The sequence below is a fragment of the Lynx canadensis genome, chromosome D2 (assembly GCF_007474595.2).
Source record: "Lynx canadensis isolate LIC74 chromosome D2, mLynCan4.pri.v2, whole genome shotgun sequence".
NCBI classification, from domain to species: domain Eukaryota; kingdom Metazoa; phylum Chordata; class Mammalia; order Carnivora; family Felidae; genus Lynx; species Lynx canadensis.
The window spans coordinates 42,107,494-42,128,283 of NC_044313.2; the positions used below are offsets into that span (position 1 = coordinate 42,107,494).

At 53.3% G+C, this 20,790-nt stretch overlaps 1 protein-coding gene across 1 annotated transcript; it reads left to right on the plus strand.

Annotated features, from left to right (window-relative positions):
- Positions 1 to 853: 853 nt before the first annotated feature.
- On the plus strand, positions 854 to 18,322 carry LOC115527138 (annexin A8). Its single transcript, XM_030334567.1, has 12 exons — positions 854 to 979; positions 5,737 to 5,827; positions 6,837 to 6,931; positions 8,299 to 8,412; positions 9,170 to 9,260; positions 10,002 to 10,081; positions 10,585 to 10,644; positions 11,173 to 11,266; positions 11,521 to 11,616; positions 13,304 to 13,362; positions 14,505 to 14,627; positions 17,452 to 18,322. Exons 1-12 carry the CDS (start codon positions 959 to 961, stop codon positions 17,509 to 17,511), a joined length of 984 nt encoding a protein of 327 aa, XP_030190427.1. The 5' UTR covers positions 854 to 958; the 3' UTR covers positions 17,512 to 18,322.
- Positions 18,323 to 20,790: the final 2,468 nt, after the last annotated feature.

Sequence of the window (20,790 nt, forward strand, 5' to 3'; positions counted from 1 at the left end):
CTGTGGGGCTATTTTTCGCTCAGGGCTTCTGGAAGCCCTGGGAGAGCCTCCCCAGGATGGAGGGGCCTCACCGTAACCCTGAGCCACTGTGTTTACCCTGAAGGGCGGGTTAAGAGTTGGGTAGAAAGAGTGTGCTGCGGAATATTCTAGTCAAGGGACCCAGGGAAGTCAAGCTCCAGAGAGGAAAAAATGAACCTCTTCCCTGGGGAGCTGGCTCCCTCCCTCGGCTGGCGTCCTACAAGGCCCAGCACAGAGCAGGCGCAGAGCAAGTCAGAGAGACCTGGTGGATGACAGCTCAAGAAGCAGGATTTGTGCAAAGGATCTGAACACTGGAGCCTCTTTCTCACTGTAGCACATGGCGCCCACACCTGCTTTTGGGGTTGAGGCAAAGAATAAGGGGGACAGAATGCATGCAGTGATTAAAGAGGTGTCCAGACTTAGAGACACCCCAATAAATGGAGACCGCCAGTGCCCATGTCCTTTGCTGGGCTCCCCGCTGCCCTGTTAATGGCGTAGAAACTGCGCCATAAAAGAAAGGGAGATGTGGTTTCCTTCTTTTTTTTATATAGATCGGATCTAGTAAAGATAGTATGAAACTACAGCCATGTTTACTAAGTGGGGACTTCAAAGGTCGGGACTCAGAATTTCCAGTCTGCGTAACAGCCACAGCCCAGACGTCTGGCAGCGAGTGGCAGAATTCCACAGGCAGGCCGGGGCGGTGCCTGGGTGCGGCCTGGGAGCCACAGGAGGGACCCAGAGCCGGGCAGAGCCCAGAGGGAAAGGGAGGGGGGCGGGGGCGGTGCAGGGTGGGGCCTGGGGCCTGCTTGCACCACCACACCCAACTCCAAGCAACCCGGCCTCTCCTCTGGAGGGCCAGTCCTGTGCCTCTCGGAGCGGAGGGAAGGTGGACCGGTCCTACTTCGTCTCCCTGGGGAAAGACGATCGAGAGGCGAACAAGATGGCCTGGTGGAAAGCCTGGGTAAGTGTGGAGCAAGCAGAGGTGGAAGGTTGGGTGCCTGCAGGGTGTCGGTAGACAGAAGTCAGCTCAGTCAACAATCACGCTGCCTGCCGGCCATGCACCAGACTGCCCACTGAGGAGGCAAGAGAGAAGAGACTGTCCCAGCCCTAGAGGCGCTCACAGTTAGGAGAGAAGTTGTGTGTGTGTAGTGGGGGGCGGGGGGCAGACAGATAAAGGAACCCTGAAATGCACTGAGGGGAACTGAGAGGCTGGGGAAGCCCAGAGGACAAGCCCCGGCAGAGAGGGGTCAGGCTGCTCAAAGCTACGGGTTATCATGTGTGAGTCATATGTGCATGCATGTGGTATGTGTGCACATCCGTGTGTTTGAGGAGAATCAAGCAGATGGCTCCTTGCAGAGGGAACACACACACAAAAGCCCAGAAGGGTGGGCAGCTTGGCTTTGGACAGAAGTGGCTCCAGAGAGGGTCCTGGGTGAGAGGGGAGAGGAATGGGGGCAGAGAGACCTAAAGAAGCAGGCAGGGCAGGTCCTAAAAGGCCTCGCATGGCAGGCCAAGGGGCTTGGGCTTTACCTTAAGAGTAATGGGGAGCCACTGAAGACCCTTGAGATGATGAGCAACGTGATCAAATTGGCTGATGTTGGAGGATCCATCAATGCCTACCCCTTAGGGCATGGGAGGGCAGGCAGTCCTCCGGCGATCAGTAGTGTTTATTCGTCAAGATTGAAGAAAGAGAAGAGAGGGCAGGAGGACCTGGCCCACAGGGGCCTTGAGTGGCTAAAATCCATGCTTTATAAAGTCATGGAGGACTGAGGCGGGGAAGACAGCACAGCCTGTCCCCAGGTCTCCTGCATCCCAGCTGAATTAACAGATTCTTGGGAGTGTTTCACCTGGCTTTGAGTCTGAGGCCATCTCATGCAAAGGAGTTGAAAACACAAGACAGGGACAAAGAGGACAAGCAGATGACACCTGTGGGTGACATTGTGCCCAGGCACGATTCCTGCATTTCGCCCCCAGGCACCCCAGGACATCAGGGCTGCTCTTTCCATTTTACAGATGAGAAAACTGAGTCTCAGAGACACTGGGTGACTTGCTCAGTCCCACAGCTAGCAGGCAGGGATCTAGCTAGAATTCAGGTCTCTCTCCACCCCCGTCCCCAAGCTGTCTGTGAGGGGCAGTGGGTGACCCAGGCTTATCCCGCTTCAGGAAATCTCTTTGCCACAAATGTCTCAACCCAGGAGTTGTTGGGTTCAGACAAACCAGGCCTGGACAGAGAGGAAGCTAGTGGCAATGGTGGGGCAGTTGTCTGGGCCCCGGCGAAGCAGCCGGGACAGGTCAAGGAGCTACAGTGGCCTCCAGTTTTGGCCTGGCCTGGCCTGGCCTGACGCAGACGTGGCAGGGAGAACCCGGTGTTGGGCACTTTTCCACTGTCAGCTGCTGGCCTAGCCGGCCTGGCTCTGGGCCTTGCTCTCAGTGTGGCAGGAACCCCAGGTGGGTGAAGCCTCCTTGCGGGGACCTGCCAACCTGGCAGGATAATGATGACCTTCGCTGAGCACCATCATGTGCCAGACATCCCTCTAAGCATCTCACATTCAATATCTCCCTTGAGCCTCGTCCCACCTCTACAATGTAGATGCCAGTGTCCTTATCCACAGATGAAGAAACTGAGGCACGGGAGGCTCAGCGGGTACCCAAAGTAGCCATGCTAGTAAATGCTAGAGTCTGGGTTAGACTCTGAGAAACCCATTTCCAGAGCCCAAACGGTGGACCTTGGCTGCCCCAAAACCAGTGGGGGGAACTGGTTTGGGTCAGCAAGATCGCGGGTAGACCCCACCTGGGACAGCTTGAGCTGCCAGTGAGGACCAGGCCCAGGACTGGGGTGGGGGTGGGGGTGGGGGGTGGCTTGTGAAAGATCAGCTAGAAGGCGCCTGTCTGTGCCTGTCTCACTGAGATGAAGTCCTGTCTCCCAGGGCAGCCTCATGACGAGGGAGGGTAAAGGTGTGGCGGCTTCCCTGAACAGAGCTCTTACAGATAGAGTCTCAGGCAGGGCGGTCATCCTTTTGGTGAAAATGTCCCTGTCTGGACAAGCTCACTCCAGGCAGGGGGCCCAGAAAGACTCTTCCTCCAACAGCGCAGTGTTTCAGATAGGAAGATCTGGAGTTCTATCCCTCCCTGCTTATATCCGGGGGTCTGATTCCAGATAATTGTACTTTTTATCCCCTAAAACCTCAGAGTGGGCAGAGAGGCTGAGGCTTCTTAATGCAGCAAAATCACCACCCCCCTGGGAGCGGCTGACTAACACCACCGCCCGAGCTGACCTCAGACCTGCTGAATGGGCTGCTCCCCAGTGACTCAGTCACTGCACATTTACTGCCAGTTTGGGGGCAGGGAGAAAGCCCCTCACGGGCGGCACCCAGAGCTCGAGCCCCCAGACACCCTGTGGGCAAGGCTTCCTTCAGTGAAGTGTTCTAGGGAAGTTCACTGTCTCGAAAAGGTGGAGTCATCAATAGTCATCATCGAAAGAGGGAAGTACACAGAGCTCAACTTCTGAGTCAGATTCTGGGACCAGTGCCGACACCACCACCTACTAGCTGTGTCACCTTGCCAAGTGCTCTGAGCCCAACTCCCTGTCCTGTAAAATGGGGCATTCATACCTACCTAGTGCAAGTATTGGAGAAGTCAAGGAGTTGTGCAGCATTGCACTTACAACACCTACAGCATCTTGCACAGAGGGCCTGGCCCAAAGGAGATGATCAAATGGCTACGGGTAGTAACAGCAGCTCAGACTCTACAAACAAGGGATACAATGTATTCATGCACACAATTGGGCAACCTCTGGGACCACACAGGCTCTTCTGGATGGACTTTGAGCAAGGAAATGTTTCTTGTGCCTGGTGCTAAGAAATGAGATAGGAAAATTTGTTACCAGACATTGGAAATTCAACCAAAGGGTATAGAAAACCTTTTTACCTCTTACTGAAAAGGAATATCCTCATATATACCCCACAGATGGCAATCTGCCCTGTATCTAATCAGGAGAAGGAAGGAAGGAAGGAAGGAAGGAAGGAAGGAAGGAAGGAAGGAAAAGGAGGGAGGGAGGGAGGAAGGAAGGATGGATGTGGTGATTAAATGGCTGGATGGATGAGTGGATGTGGCTGTTGAATGGGTGGAGAATGGATGAATAGATGAATGAATGAGTGGGCTGGTGGGTGGGTAGGTGGGAAAGTAGATGAGTGGATGAGGGGCAGATAGAAGAAGTAGGTGTATAAGTGCACGAGAGACCAAACACAATGGGACTAAACTCCTTTCCATTGAAGGATCTCTTGAGTCTTCTTCAGATTCCAATGTCCAATCTCCCTTCACTCCTCTACTATCCCTTTCCCGCAAACACATACTTAAAAAAGATCATTCATTTGCATCTGTGAAATTCTACAGGGCACAAATCTAAAGAGCCTTCGGGCAAGCCCTGAATTAAAGGTTTGGCCCAGGTCAAGGGCCCAAGTACTTTGGTTATCTTGTTTATATCACAATTTTCAGAGCACCATGCAGCTCTTTCTAAACCTAACCTTCTGTCCCCCATGAGCCTGGGGACTTGCAAAGGCCCTAAGCTGTCAGGATGCTCAGCTGGGTGCCCTGACTCTCTACCTTCTTCTAAGTACCCGCTTCTCAGAAAGGAGGCAGCTTGAGCTCAGACCATGCCTCTCTTCCCAGCCTTGTCTGCCCACTCTCCAGGTAGTGCGTTCAACTCCATGAAGCTTGCTCATTGTGCTTGTGGTTTGGGGTGCGTTGTCCTTTCCCACTGCCTGTCAACCATGCTGGAGGGAGCTGGGGGGTGTGGTGGGTGGGGCCTGCTCCCTGCCCTCAGATGGCACTAGCTGGGAGAGGCCTGGCCTGATCGGAGCCCACACCCCAGGGCAGGGGCAGGGGCAGGAGAGGTTATGTGGCTCCCTCCCACAAGCTGTGGTTCTGGGTGGTGCCAGCCTATTAACCAAAGAGCGGTTCTGTGGAGGTGATCTGGCAGTCCCACAGAGCCCAGAGGAGAACCACTGACTCCTCACAACCAGGCCAGGCAGGCTGTGGTCTCTCAGGGAACCCTCACTTAATAATAGCTTCCCTACACAGCTGACTCCTGGGCGGCTGGCCTGAGTCAGAGACCCCCCAGGAGGTCTAACCCCAAGCTACACATCATAGGATATACTGCCATTCGTGTTCCTTTGTACACACACCCTGCAGGGCCCCCCCTTCTCCTCCCAAGCTCCCATCACCTCAGGTAAACCTCCTCCCCAGCCTCAGGATTCTTCTCACAAAAGATCCAAGAACAGGTCTGGTGAGAACATTGAGGCAGGAAAACTGTAAGCCTCTTCCGAAGGCAGCCAGGTGGGCAGGAGCACATCGTGGTTAATTGCCCTTGTCATCCCGATAGAACCATTGCTGGACTCTGAAGGAGATCCCCCCAAGCCCCTGCTGCTCCTTTCTCAGGCCAGCCCCCCATCCTAGGACCTCCTTCTGGTTCTTCCCTCCTCCCGACACCAGAGGCTGGGCGGCGGCTCTGAAAGTGGCCACAGTGCCAGCCACCTTCACGAGTCTGTGTCCCCCAACCCCCCAGGGCTGGTGCTGGCACTGAAAGCTGAGATCCTCCACCAGTGGCCCGCAGAAGCCGAACTGTGTGCTCGCCCTGCAGGGGCAGCCTGCGAGGTGGGCTGGCAGTCTGCTCTGCCTTCCCTGCCTTCCCACTTTGAACAGGCCTGGGTTCTTTTACAGATTGACCAGGAGGGTGTTACCGTCAAGGGCAGTCCCCACTTTAACCCAGACCCCGACGCGGAGACCCTCTACAAAGCCATGAAGGGGATTGGTGAGTGGACGTCCTCCGCCTTCCCTCGGGAGTGCCTGCCCGCTCTGCTCAAGACCACTGTGCTCACGGCTCTGCAAAGGGGATGTCAGGGGACAGCCTGGGAGTCTGGGACTGACTCCCGGCACCCAGAGAAGCACACAGGCCCCCTCCCCCAGCCCTGGTCTACGTGCACCCCCACCCCCCAAGGCAGGAGAAGGGGAAGGGTGGTTGCGCCTCCCTGGCCGGGAAGAGGAGGCCATCTGCTGTGCATGCCTACGCGTCCCTGGGTGGGCAACTTTACCCAGCTCGGTCTGAGGCCTCTCACAGAATGGCCTCAGGAACTCTGGACCCGCCTGTCACTGTAAGTTTTGGAAGGGATGAAGCTGAAGGTTCTGTAGGGCTGAACTGGGACACTCAGCTTCCCCCCTCTGCTTGGGCTGGGCACAGGGGGGCCTCCTTCCTTGTCTCCGGTGTGTGCATTCCTGAATCCGGCCAGGGCCTGGAACCGCCGTTTCTAGGTGAACCTTGACAGCATGCTCATGACCTCTACTTCCTGTGAGATCTCTGCCGTCATCTCCACTTCCCAAAGGAGGAAAGGGATGCTCGGGGAGATGAGGCTGCTTGCCCACAGGCTGCTGGGTTGGGACTAAGATCCAGTTTGCCGGGCCCTCGGTCCTATTTCCCCCCACTGCCATTAGCACAAGAGAAGACAGGGTGGGAGGTCTCACTGTCCAAGCTCCAAAGGCCCCAGGCGACGTCCAGAGCAGACCAGATGACCAGAGGGTCCTCAGATTCTATCACCTTGAGACTGGCCCCAGGCAGCACCCCAACACTGTGTGGGTAGGAGGTGGAGAAAGGACAGAAGGATTTCTGGCCTAGGTGTCTTATCGACACCATGAAATCGTCAGGTTTTGGAGCTATCTAGGAGGTGTGTGCCCACTTCTTGGCCACCAGGCAGCTTCCCTCCTTCCTGCTCAGCCCCCAGCCTCCCTGGGAGCAGTGGGGGTGCTCACACTGTGCCCCCCTGCAGGGACCAACGAGCAGGCCATCATCGATGTGCTCACGAAGAGAAGCAACGCACAGCGGCAACAGATCGCCAAGTCCTTCAAGGCGCAGTTTGGCAAGGTAAGGGTGGGACGGGAGTCCGGTTTCCTCGGGGTGGGGGTGGGCGGGCACTGCTGTGGCCGGAGACAGCCTGGGGGGGCAGCTCTGTTCTGGGTGAGGCCCTTGTCTCAAGGCCAGCTTCTAGAACCATGGGGCAGATAGGGCACGCTTACACCAAAAATATTATTAATTGCTTATCTGAAGTTAGAATTCCACTAGCCATCCTGCGTTTTATTGGAAAAAGCTACCTATGGCTCCTCACACCCCTGGCTTGGTGTCAGACATTCTACAGTCCAGCCTGCCCACCTCCTCCTCTCCACCCCCATCTCTCTCACCGAGTTCCTTGACATTGGCTCCACAGCCCCGTCCTTGAGCTATTTCCCGGCCTCTGTACCTTGCTCGCCCTGTTCCCACGGCCTGGAACGCCCTTCTCTTGCCCACGCACAGAGGTGCAGGCCAAGCTCCACTCCGTTCTATGGCACAGGACTCTCCCTTCATCTTGGAGCTTCTCGTGCCCCGTGCCTCCTCCCTCTGCCTCGAGGGAGCTCCAGAGAGTACACAGGATGGACCCTTTTTCCCTCCCCTTTCCTTCCACCAGCCCGGGTCAGAGCCAGGCACTGGGGCACTAGCCAAACACAGGAACAAAGGCACACATAGCCGTGGCTGGAGGAAGCCTCCACCAACGCATGTCATGAGTTGGAAGATTTGACGCAGGAAAGTGAATGATGAAGTCTAAATATTCCAGGGGGCACCAGTGTCCTTTTTAACTTTTTTTTTTTAATTTCTTTCTCTTAATCTTCACAACTGGCATTATTCTCTGCATTCAGCATTAGGGGAAACTGATGTTTTAAGAGGTGGAATAAGTTACCCAAGATCCCAGAGCCTACAGGCAACAAGGTTGGGATTTAAATCCAGGTCTGACAAGGTCCTTGGTCCTTTGCTGTGTCGTGCAGATCAGCTGGGTGTGGTCTCGTGGCTTCTTCTGGAGACCAGTGTCCCTAGAAGGAGACACACATGAGACAGATTCCTTAATTCAATCATGCATCTATTCAGTGCCCATGGGCTGTGACGGGATTTGATGATGAGCAATGATAAATGTGTATTTCGGCCCAGCACTGCACTGAGAGCTGAGTCGAGCCACATACATCTCTCGGCCAGTCCCCTAAGCAATGGTATAAAGCAGGAGCATCTCTGTCTCCATTTCACAGGTAAGGATGATGATGCTCAGAGAGGCAAAGCAGCTGGCCCAAGAAACCCCAGCCAGCACCAGCGCATGGCAGAGCCCACAGGGGAGTCCAGCCAGAGCCCCCAGGACTGGCTGGCGCCCTGCTGTCCACACTCAGGTGGGCAGGACACCCAGAACATTGTCCTTCCTTCTCTTGCATTAGGATCTCACTGAGACCTTGAAGTCGGAGCTGAGTGGCAAGTTTGAGAGGCTCATCGTGGCCCTCATGTACCCACCATACAGATACGAAGCCAAGGAGCTGCACGATGCCATGAAGGTAACTAAGCAGGTGGGGTGGGGGAGGGGCAGAAACACCTAGGAGGACTGGGTGAGGGCGCTCCCTGGGACACCTTTCCCAAGAGAGCCTGGCACTGGGAGCTCCGAGCTCCCCTTGAGCCACCTTTTGAAATGACCGGGCCGGCTGAGCCTGCAGCCTGCTGCCCTGACTGCCCCCACACCCAGACTGGCTGGCCTCTGCCGTCCCCCGGCCACGAGGAAGCCAAACTCAGCACTTCTCAGGACAGCGCCAGACCAGGTGTGCAAGAGATAGAGAGCTACGTCTGCGGTCTCTGCCTGGTCTCTCGGATTTCCTATTACTCCCACTGCTCCTTCCGCCCTCGCAGATGATCAAGGAGGGAATCAGGGTCCGGCTAGAAGAATCACCTCCATAGAAAGGACACTCACTGGGTGTGCGGCCCCAGCATTTGACATCTGTTATCTCTAATCCTCCTTCGGGGCGGGCAGCTTTTTATCCCGAGGAGAGAAGCCTTAGGCTCAGAGAGGTGGAGAGACCCGGCTGGAGACCAACCAGCATGGAGGGCGGAGCCAAAACAGAACTTTCCCATCGCCTCACCTGCCCACAGGACCCACCAGTGGAGACAAACACGTGCGACTTCCTCCGGAAACACCCCCCAGTGAAGGCCCCCATCGGAGGGGGCAGAGCAGTGGCCGGTTCTGCCTCTAGTTAAGAAGGTGTGGACAGAGCAGGAGGGCACAGGCAGAGCTCTCCAGCAGACAGAGGTTTTTATCCACAGGGCTTGGGAACCAAGGAGGGCGTCATCATTGAAATCCTGGCTTCTCGGACCAAGAACCAGCTGCAGGAGATAATGAAGGCTTATGAGGAAGGTGAGGGAAGGTGCGAGGCCTGAGGTCGAGGCTCACTTGGAAATGGCCACAGGCTTTGTCAGCCTGGCAGGGGATGAGGGACAAGCAGTGCACTGAGCCACACTGGAAGAGACCCTTTCTGGGCCTTTCCACACATGGGTGCTAAGCACCTACTGTATGCACAGTCCTGTGCCTGATGGTCTCTAAGCCCCCTGAAGCCCACGGGCTGCTGGGGGAGAGGGGCACGCACCCTAAACTCTCTGCCCCTTGAGGGCATGGCAGTGAGGTGGGCCCCGGGCTTTGTCCATGCTGGATGGGGCTGGCTCCTTCCTGGCTGGACACAGGCTGACCCTGGGGACCGTGCGGGGGCCCCATTGCAATGGGGGGTGTAGACCACAGGCCAGCTATCGTGGAGTCTGCAGGATGCAAGGCAAACGGAGGCCAGCATGTCCTCCCCGTGGTCTGCCCAGTGGGCAATGTGCCTGAAAGCTCTGGCTTTGCCAAACTGCACATGAAGCAGAGCTCAGGAGGCAGCCCCTGGAGGGGCTCTCTGGCCTGACCCACCTTTGCGATCGGAGCTGGGCTGGCAGTCTGTGTTGCTTCCCTACCAGGAGGTGGGGCCTCTGCCATTCAGGCACCTGGGGAGTATGTCCATTCCACGTGACTCGTTCTTACCAGAAGGCTTTAACTGGGGGAGGCGTGGGGAATGGGGCTGGGAGGAGGAAAGCAGGTCTGTGCCTCACGATCCTGTCTCCCCTGCAGACTATGGGGCCAGCCTGGAGGAAGACATCCAGGCAGACACCAGCGGCTACCTGGAGAGGATCCTGGTGTGCCTCCTGCAGGTATCACAGCCCAGGCTGCTGGGAGCCCCTTGCCTGGAGGACCCCATCAGCTGGGCCCCGGGGAGCAGTTCTTGGGCAGAGCTGCTGGGGTGGGGTGGAGCGAGGGCCGAGGTACAGCCCCAGCGGCCTGGGCTCATTGGGTACCTACCTCCCTGCGTGGTTGGAGGATTCTCACACCTGCACCTCCCTGACAGCCACATGGGGGCGCCGTAGAACTGGGAGGAAAGTGCCCTGTCCCCTAGGGGGTGCTTCACACACACAGCTCTTGCCAGGCACTCTGCTTACCTTAGCTCACTGATTCCCCCAGCTCCCTCGGAGGCAGCCCTTACTACTCTTATTTTACAGATGAGAAAACCTGGCCCCAGGCAGGGTAACTGGCCTGCTGAAGTGCCCATGGCCAGAAAGCTGTAGAGCCCTGCCTTCCCTCCTGCCCAGCTCTCCCCTCTGCCTCAGCTGCTCTGCTGGGCTAGCCTGCCTTACATCGTCACCTTTTCTGTTCCTAGGGCAGCAGGGATGACGTGAGCGGCTTTGTGGACCCAGGACTGGCCGTCCAAGATGCACAGGTGAGGCTACATACACCCTCAGCTGCTTTTGCCCTGCAGGCCTCCTGCCCCACCCTCTGCCATCTAGACTTCTGGGGCTGATGCCTGGAAGCCTCACTCAGCCCCTCTGCCCATCCGGGTTCTCTTTGGCACTAAGCTAGGCCAGGACCCAGCCCCGCTCTCTGCAGACCTTTATCTCCTTGGTGTCCCAGGAGGAAAGTGAGGGTGTCGGAGACACACAGAAAGCAAGAAGGGGAGTGACTTGGGAGGGGTCCACTGGAGCTCTGTCCTGGAACAGCCCAACCTGGGGACTCTAGGCCTCTGAGGACCCACTGGGCACATTCAGATCGCCATAGTTCTGCCTGCTGGCAGAGTGCTTGGAGATGCCCAGAGGCAGAGCAAAGCCCCAGGGGAAGGCAGGGGAGCTGGCAGAGTGGCTTCTGGCCCGGTATCCAGAAGGGATTTTAACCAACCTGGTGGGTGGGTCGGGGGGGGGACCTCACCTCCTTGCTCCCCTTCACTGGCTTGTTGCGGCTGTCCCAATGCTAGGATCTGTACGCCGCGGGCGAGAAGATTCACGGGACTGACGAGATGAAATTCATCACCATCCTGTGCACACGCAGTGCCACGCACCTGATGAGAGGTACCGGGGAAGGAAGGAGGCAATGTAAGGCGGCGCAGGGCGTCCTGGCCACAGAGCCTCTCCCTTCATGCTGACTATCCAGTGTGCATCCTTGTCTAGTCATGCAGCTGGGGTGAGAGCCAGGGAAAGGGACCCTTTCCCTGGTAAACAGGTGGAAGTCAGGGGCGGCACATGGGTATGCAGTCTCTGATCTGAGACGCCAGGGGTGTCGCACTGAGACCGCATATCCCTTAAGAGAGGATTTCTCTCTACAGTGTTTGAGGAATATGAGAAAATCGCCAGCAAGAGCATTGAGGACAGCATCAAGAGTGAGACCCACGGCTCCCTGGAGGAGGCCATGCTCACAGTGGGTAAGAGATGGGGCTCGGTGCTCAGACACGCGGGTGTCCGCAGTCACGGGACTCGGCAGTGGGGCAGTGCCCGGGGTGGCAATAGCAAGCAACTGGGTCCCTATGTCCACCTTCAAGGGACCACCGCTGGCCACCGCCAGGCCACACACATGTACCCTTCAGCCCAGGACACTGGAATTATTCTACCCCCCGTGTCTTCCGTGTGGCATGTCCCACCAAGGACTATTCTCGGTACTGCCCACGTAATCCCTGTGCTATGTGAGTGTGAGTGTGAGTGTTAGTATGAGCAGGAGACATGTGAGAATAAGTGAGTATGTGAATGTGTGTGTGCATTTGCAGGATTATGTCAGACCCAGGGCCTGTGCTCCCCTCCAACAGCCACACAGGGAATATTCTGGATCTGGCTGTGAAGCCCTGAAGAAAGCCACCTGTCTAGACCTGAGCCAGCAGCCTGGTCTCTTCCTTGGTTGCTCATCGAAGAAATGATGATGCATAGTTGGAGTCCAAACTGAGTGATTGATGGGCTGATGCTGGGGAGCGCTGAGAACCTTCCCTAAAGCTTGACCACATCTTGGGGGCCAGAACTGAGATCACAGGGAAGGGAACCGTGGCACAACAAAGAGCTGAGGCCCGGGGCAGAGGGACTTTTCCTCTCCTCCCTGACATGATGGAGCCAACATCAGGGCCCCGGGGCTAGGACACTCACCTCCACACCAGGCTGTCCCCGTCCGGTGCTGGGCAGTCAGGGGACCTCCACGGTGTGCCTGGGTCTTGCAGGGTGGCCCGGGGCATCTGACACTCCCCAGCAGGCTTTGACTGCTGTGATAAAAACCCGTCTATGTCGGAGCATCTCAGCATACCCCCCGCTCCAATCTCAGTGAGTCAGCCCCTGCATGGAGTTTGAACGACCTCCTGGTAAATCTTCGGACAGGGAAAAGCAGGGTGTGCAGTTCCCTCCCGTGCTGGCCACTTCCTATTCTCCTTGAAGACTCCCATCATCCCCCTCGCAGATGAGGACTGGGTAAGGCAGGCAGGTCAGACAATGAAGTCATGCCAGGCCATCAGCAGGCTGTTGAACACCGGCCTACCTCAAGCAAAGCCCACTCTTTCTGCTGCCCTGGGTTAGAGTGCCAACCTCCCTGACCCAGATGCCGAGTGTCTGCAGCAGCATCTATGAAAGCGAGTATGGGACCCACTCTCTGATGCCCTTAGTGCTCTGGGGCTGGGCCCCATCTGTCACATGGAAATTCAAATGCAGGGAACTTACTGATAAGCGACAGATAAAGTGGACATTCCGAGGCCAGTGTCACTATAACCATGGCTCTTCTGTGGAGCTGAGTGGCCGGATTCTTGGCAAAGCTGGCTCTGGAGTGTAAGAGCCTAGGGGCTGCCCTGGACAGAGCCAGGCTCCCACGGGCCAGCCCTGTGGACCCCAGTGCATTTACACCTCATGCTTTGCCTGCTTGCTCTGTGCCTTCGGACCTGTGCCCAGTGCCCCAGGCTTCCTTCCCTGTCCCGCCCCACCCAACGCAAAGCCTCTTGTTTTTGAACGAGGCAAAGCATAAATAAATAGGCCAAGAATTGCATAATGCTGGCCCTTAAGACCCAAGGCAGGACGTAAATAAATAAACATGTACACAATGCCACCTACAACCTCTAGTGTTAACAGAGCTTTCTTGTTTGTCAGTGAAATGCACCCGGAACCTCCACAGCTACTTTGCAGAGCGACTTTACTACGCCTTGAAGGTAACTATTCTGCCTTTTGTGCCCTTTATTGTCAGCCCTACTCGGCACCAACTACAAAGCCAAGGTGTTCAGAGCCACCACCGTCTTCAACACTGTGTCTTCTATTATTCCAACCTCTTGTGATCAGAATGCTGTAGTTCTCAAAGGGCAAACTGAGTCCAGAGAAGGGAATCCACACCTCCTGAGGGTGAATATGAGCAGGTGTTTTCACAGGTGTTCATTGCACTCATCTTCTATCACAATCTTGTGAGACCTGTGTCATAGCTGCCATCCTAGAGATGGGGAAAGTAGGGCTTGTGGTCAAGGTCACACAGTTGGTAAGTGGCAGAGCCTTGATTTGAACCCAAGCCAGTTCACCTGTCCTTTTTATCCCACCATGTGACCTCCTTGAGAGAGCAGGAAGTCAAGGCGCCCTTTGAACGGAAGTTCAGAGGGAGATTGTCACACGCGGCACTCAACTTTCATGTACATCCAAGATATGCCAATCTGGGTTTGTCTGTTGTCCAAGAGGCTGCACTAGCCATTCAAACAGACATCCAAGCCACTTGTATCAGGTGAAGTTTCCGGCACCTGGAACCAAACTGGAAGATAGACATTCAAAGTGATTCCCTGAGACTGAAGTCAGTGGCCACCTTCTCTGATCTGTGCTTGTTGGTACCACCTGCAATTAGAGTCCTAAGTTCTATGGCCAGGAAGTGAGAGAGGGCATGGGGTTCCCTTGGCCATCTGACATGAGACTAGTCAAACATGAAAGTAAGCAGGAAGGTCCTGCTTGTGACTCGGCCAGTTGAGCCGAGCTTCATGATGTCGCTACCCTAGGAAAACATCGTATTCCTGTAGTGGTGAGTATTCTGTGCCTAGAATCTGACATGGCAAAGCCAACACACAGTGCACTTTGGGACATTTGGCTCCCAATAGGGGTTGATATGTGGGCCAGTGAGGGAGAAGAGATTGAGGGAATGGAGATCCTGAGCTACGAAAGTACCCCTCTCAGTGCTTCACCCAATGAAGCAGAGGCTCGCTCATTCCTGCATCTCCATCTCCCCGTAAAGCCCCCTGCACCCAAAGCACAGACGCGTCCCTCATCACAGAGATGGACCAGAAGGGCCAGCAGTGATTGTTGATTGCTGCGTCTTGTCCAGGGAGCAGGGACGCGTGATGGAACCCTGATAAGAAACATCGTTTCAAGAAGTGAAATTGACTTAAATCTTATCAAGTGTCAGTTCACGAAGATGTACGGCAAGACCCTCAGCAGCATGATCATGGTAAGCCATGAGTTCCTGATTCTACCACTAGTTTGAAACGGAGGCATTACTGGGAGGCCTGGATGCTGTGACCAAAGTTCTAAGTCACATGTGTCCATCCCTTCCCAGTGGGTGTCACACTCGAGCATTCATTGCCACACAGTGTGTACAGGGATTGGTAAGGGGGTGAGTGTGGCTAGGGCTGGGAGGGGACTTGGGCAGGTGCACACAGACCAGATCATGGAGGTCCGTGTACATCACACCCAGAATTGGCTTTGCGTTCGAGCTATGGTCGTCCCTTTGAAAATGACACACTGAATCCTTTCAGAGGGAGGAAGCCACGTCCGAATGTCAATGACAGTATATAGTTTGGTAAGAATTGCGGCAGTAGCTTTCAAATCTAGACTTCACATCTAGTCCTAGCAGCATGATTTTAAGGAGATAAGTCAGATGGGCTCCAGCACACTACCAAACCAGATGCTGGTCAGTAAACCTTCTGGACCTGAGAAAATGCAGTGATAATCACACCGCTGTAATTTTGTAATAGCTCTTCTAGTTATTAATGCAAATGAGGTCTTGACAGTTTCATGAACAGAAGTCAAACCTCGAGAGGTATACCCCTAAGTCTCCATTGGGTCAAGTCAAGTCTCTAGTTATTCTACAAATATCTGTTGTCAGCCACTCTTTCCAAGAAACACATAGCTCACAATATGGTAAAAAGACATTTCTACTTTAAAATGTCTCAGGATGGGCCAGCGGGTAGGTGGGGGTGAAGGACCATGGGATTATTCTTTGTTTTGTTTTTGGCTTTCCAGCCAGTGTTGTCAAAAGACAGGAGGGCTGGGGCGCCTGGGTGGCTCAGTCGGTTAAGCATCCAACTTCGGCTTAGGTCATGATCTCGCGGTCCGTGAGTTCGAGCCCCGCGTCGGGCTCTGTGCTGACAGCTCAGAGCCTGGAGCCTATTTCCGATTCTGTGTCTCCCTCTCTCTCTGACCCTCCCCTGTTCATGCTCTGTCTCTCTCTGTCTCACAAATAAATAAATGTTAAAAAAAATAAAAAATAAAAATAAAAAAGACAGGAGGGCTGCCCAAAACCCAGCCCTGGCTCCTGACGTGTCACCTGCAGCAATGGCTTTCCCAGCCTCCAGTCCCAGGAGAGTGTTAGGAAAATTTTCAACCATACATGGTTTCTATGGCATCGGGGAAATGTCTCTACCTTCTCACCATCACAGTTAGATTGAGCCACGGGCAGACTTCAGAGGAACAAAAACACTGAGCGAAAATGATCACTTTGATGCATCCAGTGTGTAGACTTCATGATGGAGACTTAGCAGGCTAATTAGCGCCTGAAAAATATCATCGATGATCTAGTCCCCCGTCTAGACATACAAGAAAGCCCGCCCTCGTTAGGTTTTGCCTACTGTTGTCACTTACGAAAATTTACTTGGAATTGCCAAATATTTTCTTTTTAATATAGACCACTCTCTGTAGTTGTCATCAAAGCAAAAATGATGCCCAAATGGTGATATCAGCATTAAAAACTTCTGTATAGAAATTAATAGAAAAATTAAAAAAAAAACCATGGATAACTTTATACCCACACATTTAAAAAGATAGACACCATGAATAGTTTTCTGAAAAAAAGCAAAATAACACAGAAACAAAAATGCTATATTACAAAAATTGTTTTGTGAATAGTAAAAGAGGAAGGAAGGAAGGAAGGAAGGAAGGAAAGGAGGGAGGGAGGAAGGAAAGGAGGGAGGGAGGGAGGGGGAGGAAGGAAGGAAGGGAGGGAGGGAGGGAGGGAGGGAGGAAGGACAGGAGGGAGGGAGAAAGGAAGGAAGGAAGAAATTTTAAATGTGGTTAAAAATCTACAAGAAAATTTCACGATAAGGACTCGGTGATTCCCATGAGGCATAAACTGCTGTAGCGCATAGGAAAGGGGAACTGGCCCACCCCTATCACTTATATCCTCACCCTCCCCTTTTCCTCAACTGCATAAAAATGGAGTTGGTGATACGCCCTCCCCTGTTCTCCTGGCTCTGTGTGCAGATCCTGGACCAGCCAGACCTATCAGGACACGCCTCATAGCTAAGGGGGACTGGTAGACCACACATATGGGGTTCAGCCATTGGCCTTGTGGGGTCTATCCTATTGGGAGACAGCTGCTGCCCCCCTATGTGAGCCACCTGCTATGTAGGCAAGCCCACGTTTCCCCTGCTAGTCACTCCTCAGCACATCTTAGCAACGCTCGTATCAGCATCAACGTCAGCTGACAGATGAGCAGGAGTCTCAGGGTGGAGACAGGACTTGCCTCAGCCACAGGGTCAGTGAGTGACAGAGCTGTGGTCTGGGTTCTGCATGGACCCAAAGCCAGGGCTCTCACTACCTCCCCCACTGCCTCTAGGTATGTGGGTATGGGTATATGGCCCTGGGGGCCCTACTTCCAACCTCGGTTCCCTGATCTGCAGTAGGAGGTGTTGAATAAATGATGGGTCATGTCAAATAAATGAGTGGTGGGGCCCGCCCAGGTCCTGACATGGGGAAGAGTCCTGGCACAGCTGACGGGGGTAGGGGACCATCCAAATGCCTTCCTTGCTCCAGAGCAGAACTGTGTCTGTGATTCATTTTCTACATTAAGCTCCCCTGTACTCATAAGAGAATCAAAAGGAGATACAAAGAAATAGCCTGAAATGGAAAACAAGAAAAGGTGGGTGACATAGCGTGGGCCTGTGTCATGGGAACCCACAGGGGATGTGCCAGGTCTCTTCCCAAAGACCATGACTTGTAGTAATAACCGCAGCTGACAGATACCCCTGTGACTCTCTTGTCCCTCCTGTCCTCAGGGAGATACCAGTGGCGACTACAAGAACGCCCTGCTGTACCTGGTGGGCAGTGATTCCTGAAGGCTCAGAGTGGGGCAAAGGCCAAGAAGCCGGAGCCACAGGGCCTTGCCTGCTCAACCTTGGCCATGGATTGGGGGGTGGGGGGGGGCCCAACTTGCCTTTCAGTCTTCTGTCTCCCAGCTTCTAGTGCTTTCCAGCCAGCTTCTCTGCCTGGGGCTCCTCCCTCCACTGCCCCCTCCCCCAGTCAGTTCCAGGTGTGAGCACATTGCCAACCTGAGTATAATCTGGCCTGACAGACACCTTGGTGTGAAGGGGTTGTTTCTTCCTCCACACAAGGAGCTTCCCAAGCTGTGCCAGAGTCACCTGTGCCCAGGTTGCGCAGGTACACAGCCCCACCCCGTGTACTAAATCAAGATCTGCGAAGACCAGAGAATATGGAATTTGCATAAGCGTCTCAGCTGATATGCCTCTCTGAAAGGCCACCAGGGAGGCCAGAGGAACCCATGTGTTTCAGAGCCCATGCATGTGAACCGCTGAGAGAGAAACACACACATTCGGGCCCACTGGGAGGTCCCTCACATTCATTCACGAGCCTCCTCTAAAAACCCTTCACAACTTGAGGCTGTAGGTAGAATAAAAATTCCCTTGCTGTCTAACTAATAGAGAAAGCTGCAAATCGATGTCCCACCCCAGGGACGCTGTGTTCTGAGGGGCCCGGGCTTATCCAATCCTTGATCAAAGGAGCTGTTCTTTCCTCCCCTGACATGAGCAGGGAGCAACTCTCATTCCAACCAAATGGCAATGGCAGCTAAAGCTGAGATGTCTGGGTTGTGCTTTTCAGAATAATAAAGACTTGTACGTTCAAATCTAAGTGCCTTTGGATTTTTATCAGTGGCCAGACCAGGCCCAACTTAATTTGTCCGCGTTCATAAAAGAAATGTGATCTTTAAAAGCTTGTCACGGGGGTGGGGGGGCACTGAAACAAACCTGAGCACACAGGTGGGAAAGGGGACATGGCCAGGTCACTGAAAGTGTCCTCTGCACCTCCAAATCATTTTTGCTAGAATAACCTTTTGGGCACTTCTGATAAAACAGACATAGTCCTAAGGTAGTTTTACAGTTGCTCTGGGATTTTTTTCTTTTTTCCTTTTTCTTTTTAATGCATCTGTATTCTTAAAAATAATTTGGTGTCAGAATGGCTAACATTAACAACTCAGGCAACAACAGATGTTGGCGAGGATGCAGAGAAAGAGGATCTCTTTGCATTGCTGGTGGGAATGCAAGCTGACGAAGCCACTTTGGAAAAACAGTATAGAGGTTCCTCAAAAAATTAAAAATAGAACCACCTTACGACCCAGCAATTGCACTACTAGGTATTTATCCAAGGGGTACAGGTATGCTGTTTCAAACAGACACGTGCACCCCAATGTTTATAGCAGCACTATCAACAATAGCCAAAGTATGGAAAGAGCCCAAATGTCCATCGATGGATGAATGGATAAAGAAGATGTGGGATATATCTACAATGGAGTATTGCTCGGCAATCAAAAAGAATGAAGTCTTGCCATTTGCAACTACGTGGATGGAACTAGAGGGTATTATGCTAAGAGAAATTAGTGAGTCAGAGAAAGACAAATATCATATGACTTCACTCATACGAGGACTTTAAGACACAGAACAGATGAACATAAGGAAAGAGAAGCAAAAATAATATAAAAACAGGGAGGGGGACAAAACATAAGAGACTCAAATATGGAGAACAAACACAGGGTTGCTGGATGGGTTGAGGGGGAGGGGATGGGCTAAATGGGCAAGGGGCATTAAGGAATCTACTCCTGAAATCATTGTTGCACTACATGCTAACTAATTTGGATGTAAATGTAAAAAATGAAATTAAAAAATAATGTAAAAAATAATATTTTGGGGTCTGATCAGTTTGAGTTCAGCAAAGAAGGAAAAGGAGAAGCTAGGTGCTCCCTGATTATAGCCTTGCCATAACTCTATAATGAAAACTGTTATCTGTACCTCTCTACAGGAAATCATATGTTAATAAACTCCCTCTCAATCCTCAGATCCAAGCTTCCTTATCCTCAGAAGCTAGACCTGGTCTCTTCCTCTGTAACACCAGCTGGTAGGGAAGGAGGACCTGATCTAGTAAACTGAGTTCGGCTTTGTCTCATGGCATGATTTGAGACATCATTTTCATTTGGCACAGGATTCTGTGAGCTGTCCTGTGGCTTTTCATAAATTCCTTTTCTGCTTAAACTGTCCAGAGTGGATGCTCTTGTGAGCAACTAATAAGTCTCTCTGTTCTGAAGAATCCATGCCCTTATGGCATCAGAGGATAATTACCTGTTTATGTGTGTCCCTCAAAAAGGCTAGGAGCCCCAGCAGGGCAGGAACTTGGTTTTATCCATTCCCGAACATTCCGTGCCTATCATATAGCAGGCATTTGATGAATGTTTTTGAATGAACAAAAACAAACAAGAGTACAGGCTTTGGGGACAGAAGACCCAATTAGCCACGGGACCTGAATTAATCCTTCATCACCTCTGAGTCTAAGAAGACACCCTGGGCCTCTTAGACTCTGGGAGGAGGGAAACCTACTCATCAGCCCTAATGAAAATAGTCCTAAAAGATCTGATGGAGAAGACAGCTTCTCTCAACTCCTGTGACACCTGCTTAGCACCAGGCCCTGCTTCAGATTTTGACCATGCAATGACGAACAAGCCCAGCAAGATCTGTCCCTGTCCGAGTCCCTTTGGAAGAGCTCAGCCCTCCCCACCCACCAACCACCAGTCCAGTGGGCCATGCAGACATGGCCAGAACCATATTGGGCTTGGCCTCTTCCATGTTTATCCTTGACCAGGGGAAGGGTCACCTTGCTGAGGACTGAATACTTGGGCAAAATCAGGATTGTCTCGGCAGGGAGTAGAGGGGGGAACAGATTTGTGCTCAGCACCCTGTACTTTTGTTCCGTGGCCAAACATTCTACTTGCAGCCAGGTTGGAGCTGACCAGGTAAGGCTTTGTAAGAACGGTGATGCCTGAGAAGAATCTTTTTTTTCCCCTTAAATGTGTATTTATTTTTGAGACAGTGAATTCAGGGGAAGGGCAGAGAGAGGGGGACAGAGGATCTGAAGCGGGCTCTGTGCTGGCAGCAGAGAGCCCAATGTGGGGCTCGAACTCATGAACCGTGAGATCATGACCTGGGCTGAAGTAGGACACTCAATTCACTGAGACACCCCGGTGCCCCTTGAGCAGAGTCTTAAAGGATGACTCAGGCTTATCAGGTAGACAAGATAGAGGAGGACATTCCAGGCAGAGGGAGGAATGCAAA

What these genes read in the sequence shown, in the direction of transcription:
- LOC115527138 (XM_030334567.1), top strand. Translation starts at nt 959, where the DNA reads ATGGCCTGGTGGAAAGCCTGG. An exon ending in GACTTTACTACGCCTTGAAG is followed by an intron (nt 13,363 to 14,504) that starts GTAACTATTCTG and finishes CGTCTTGTCCAG; the next exon opens with GGAGCAGGGACGCGTGATGG. An exon ending in CCCTCAGCAGCATGATCATG is followed by an intron (nt 14,628 to 17,451) that starts GTAAGCCATGAG and finishes TCCTGTCCTCAG; the next exon opens with GGAGATACCAGTGGCGACTA.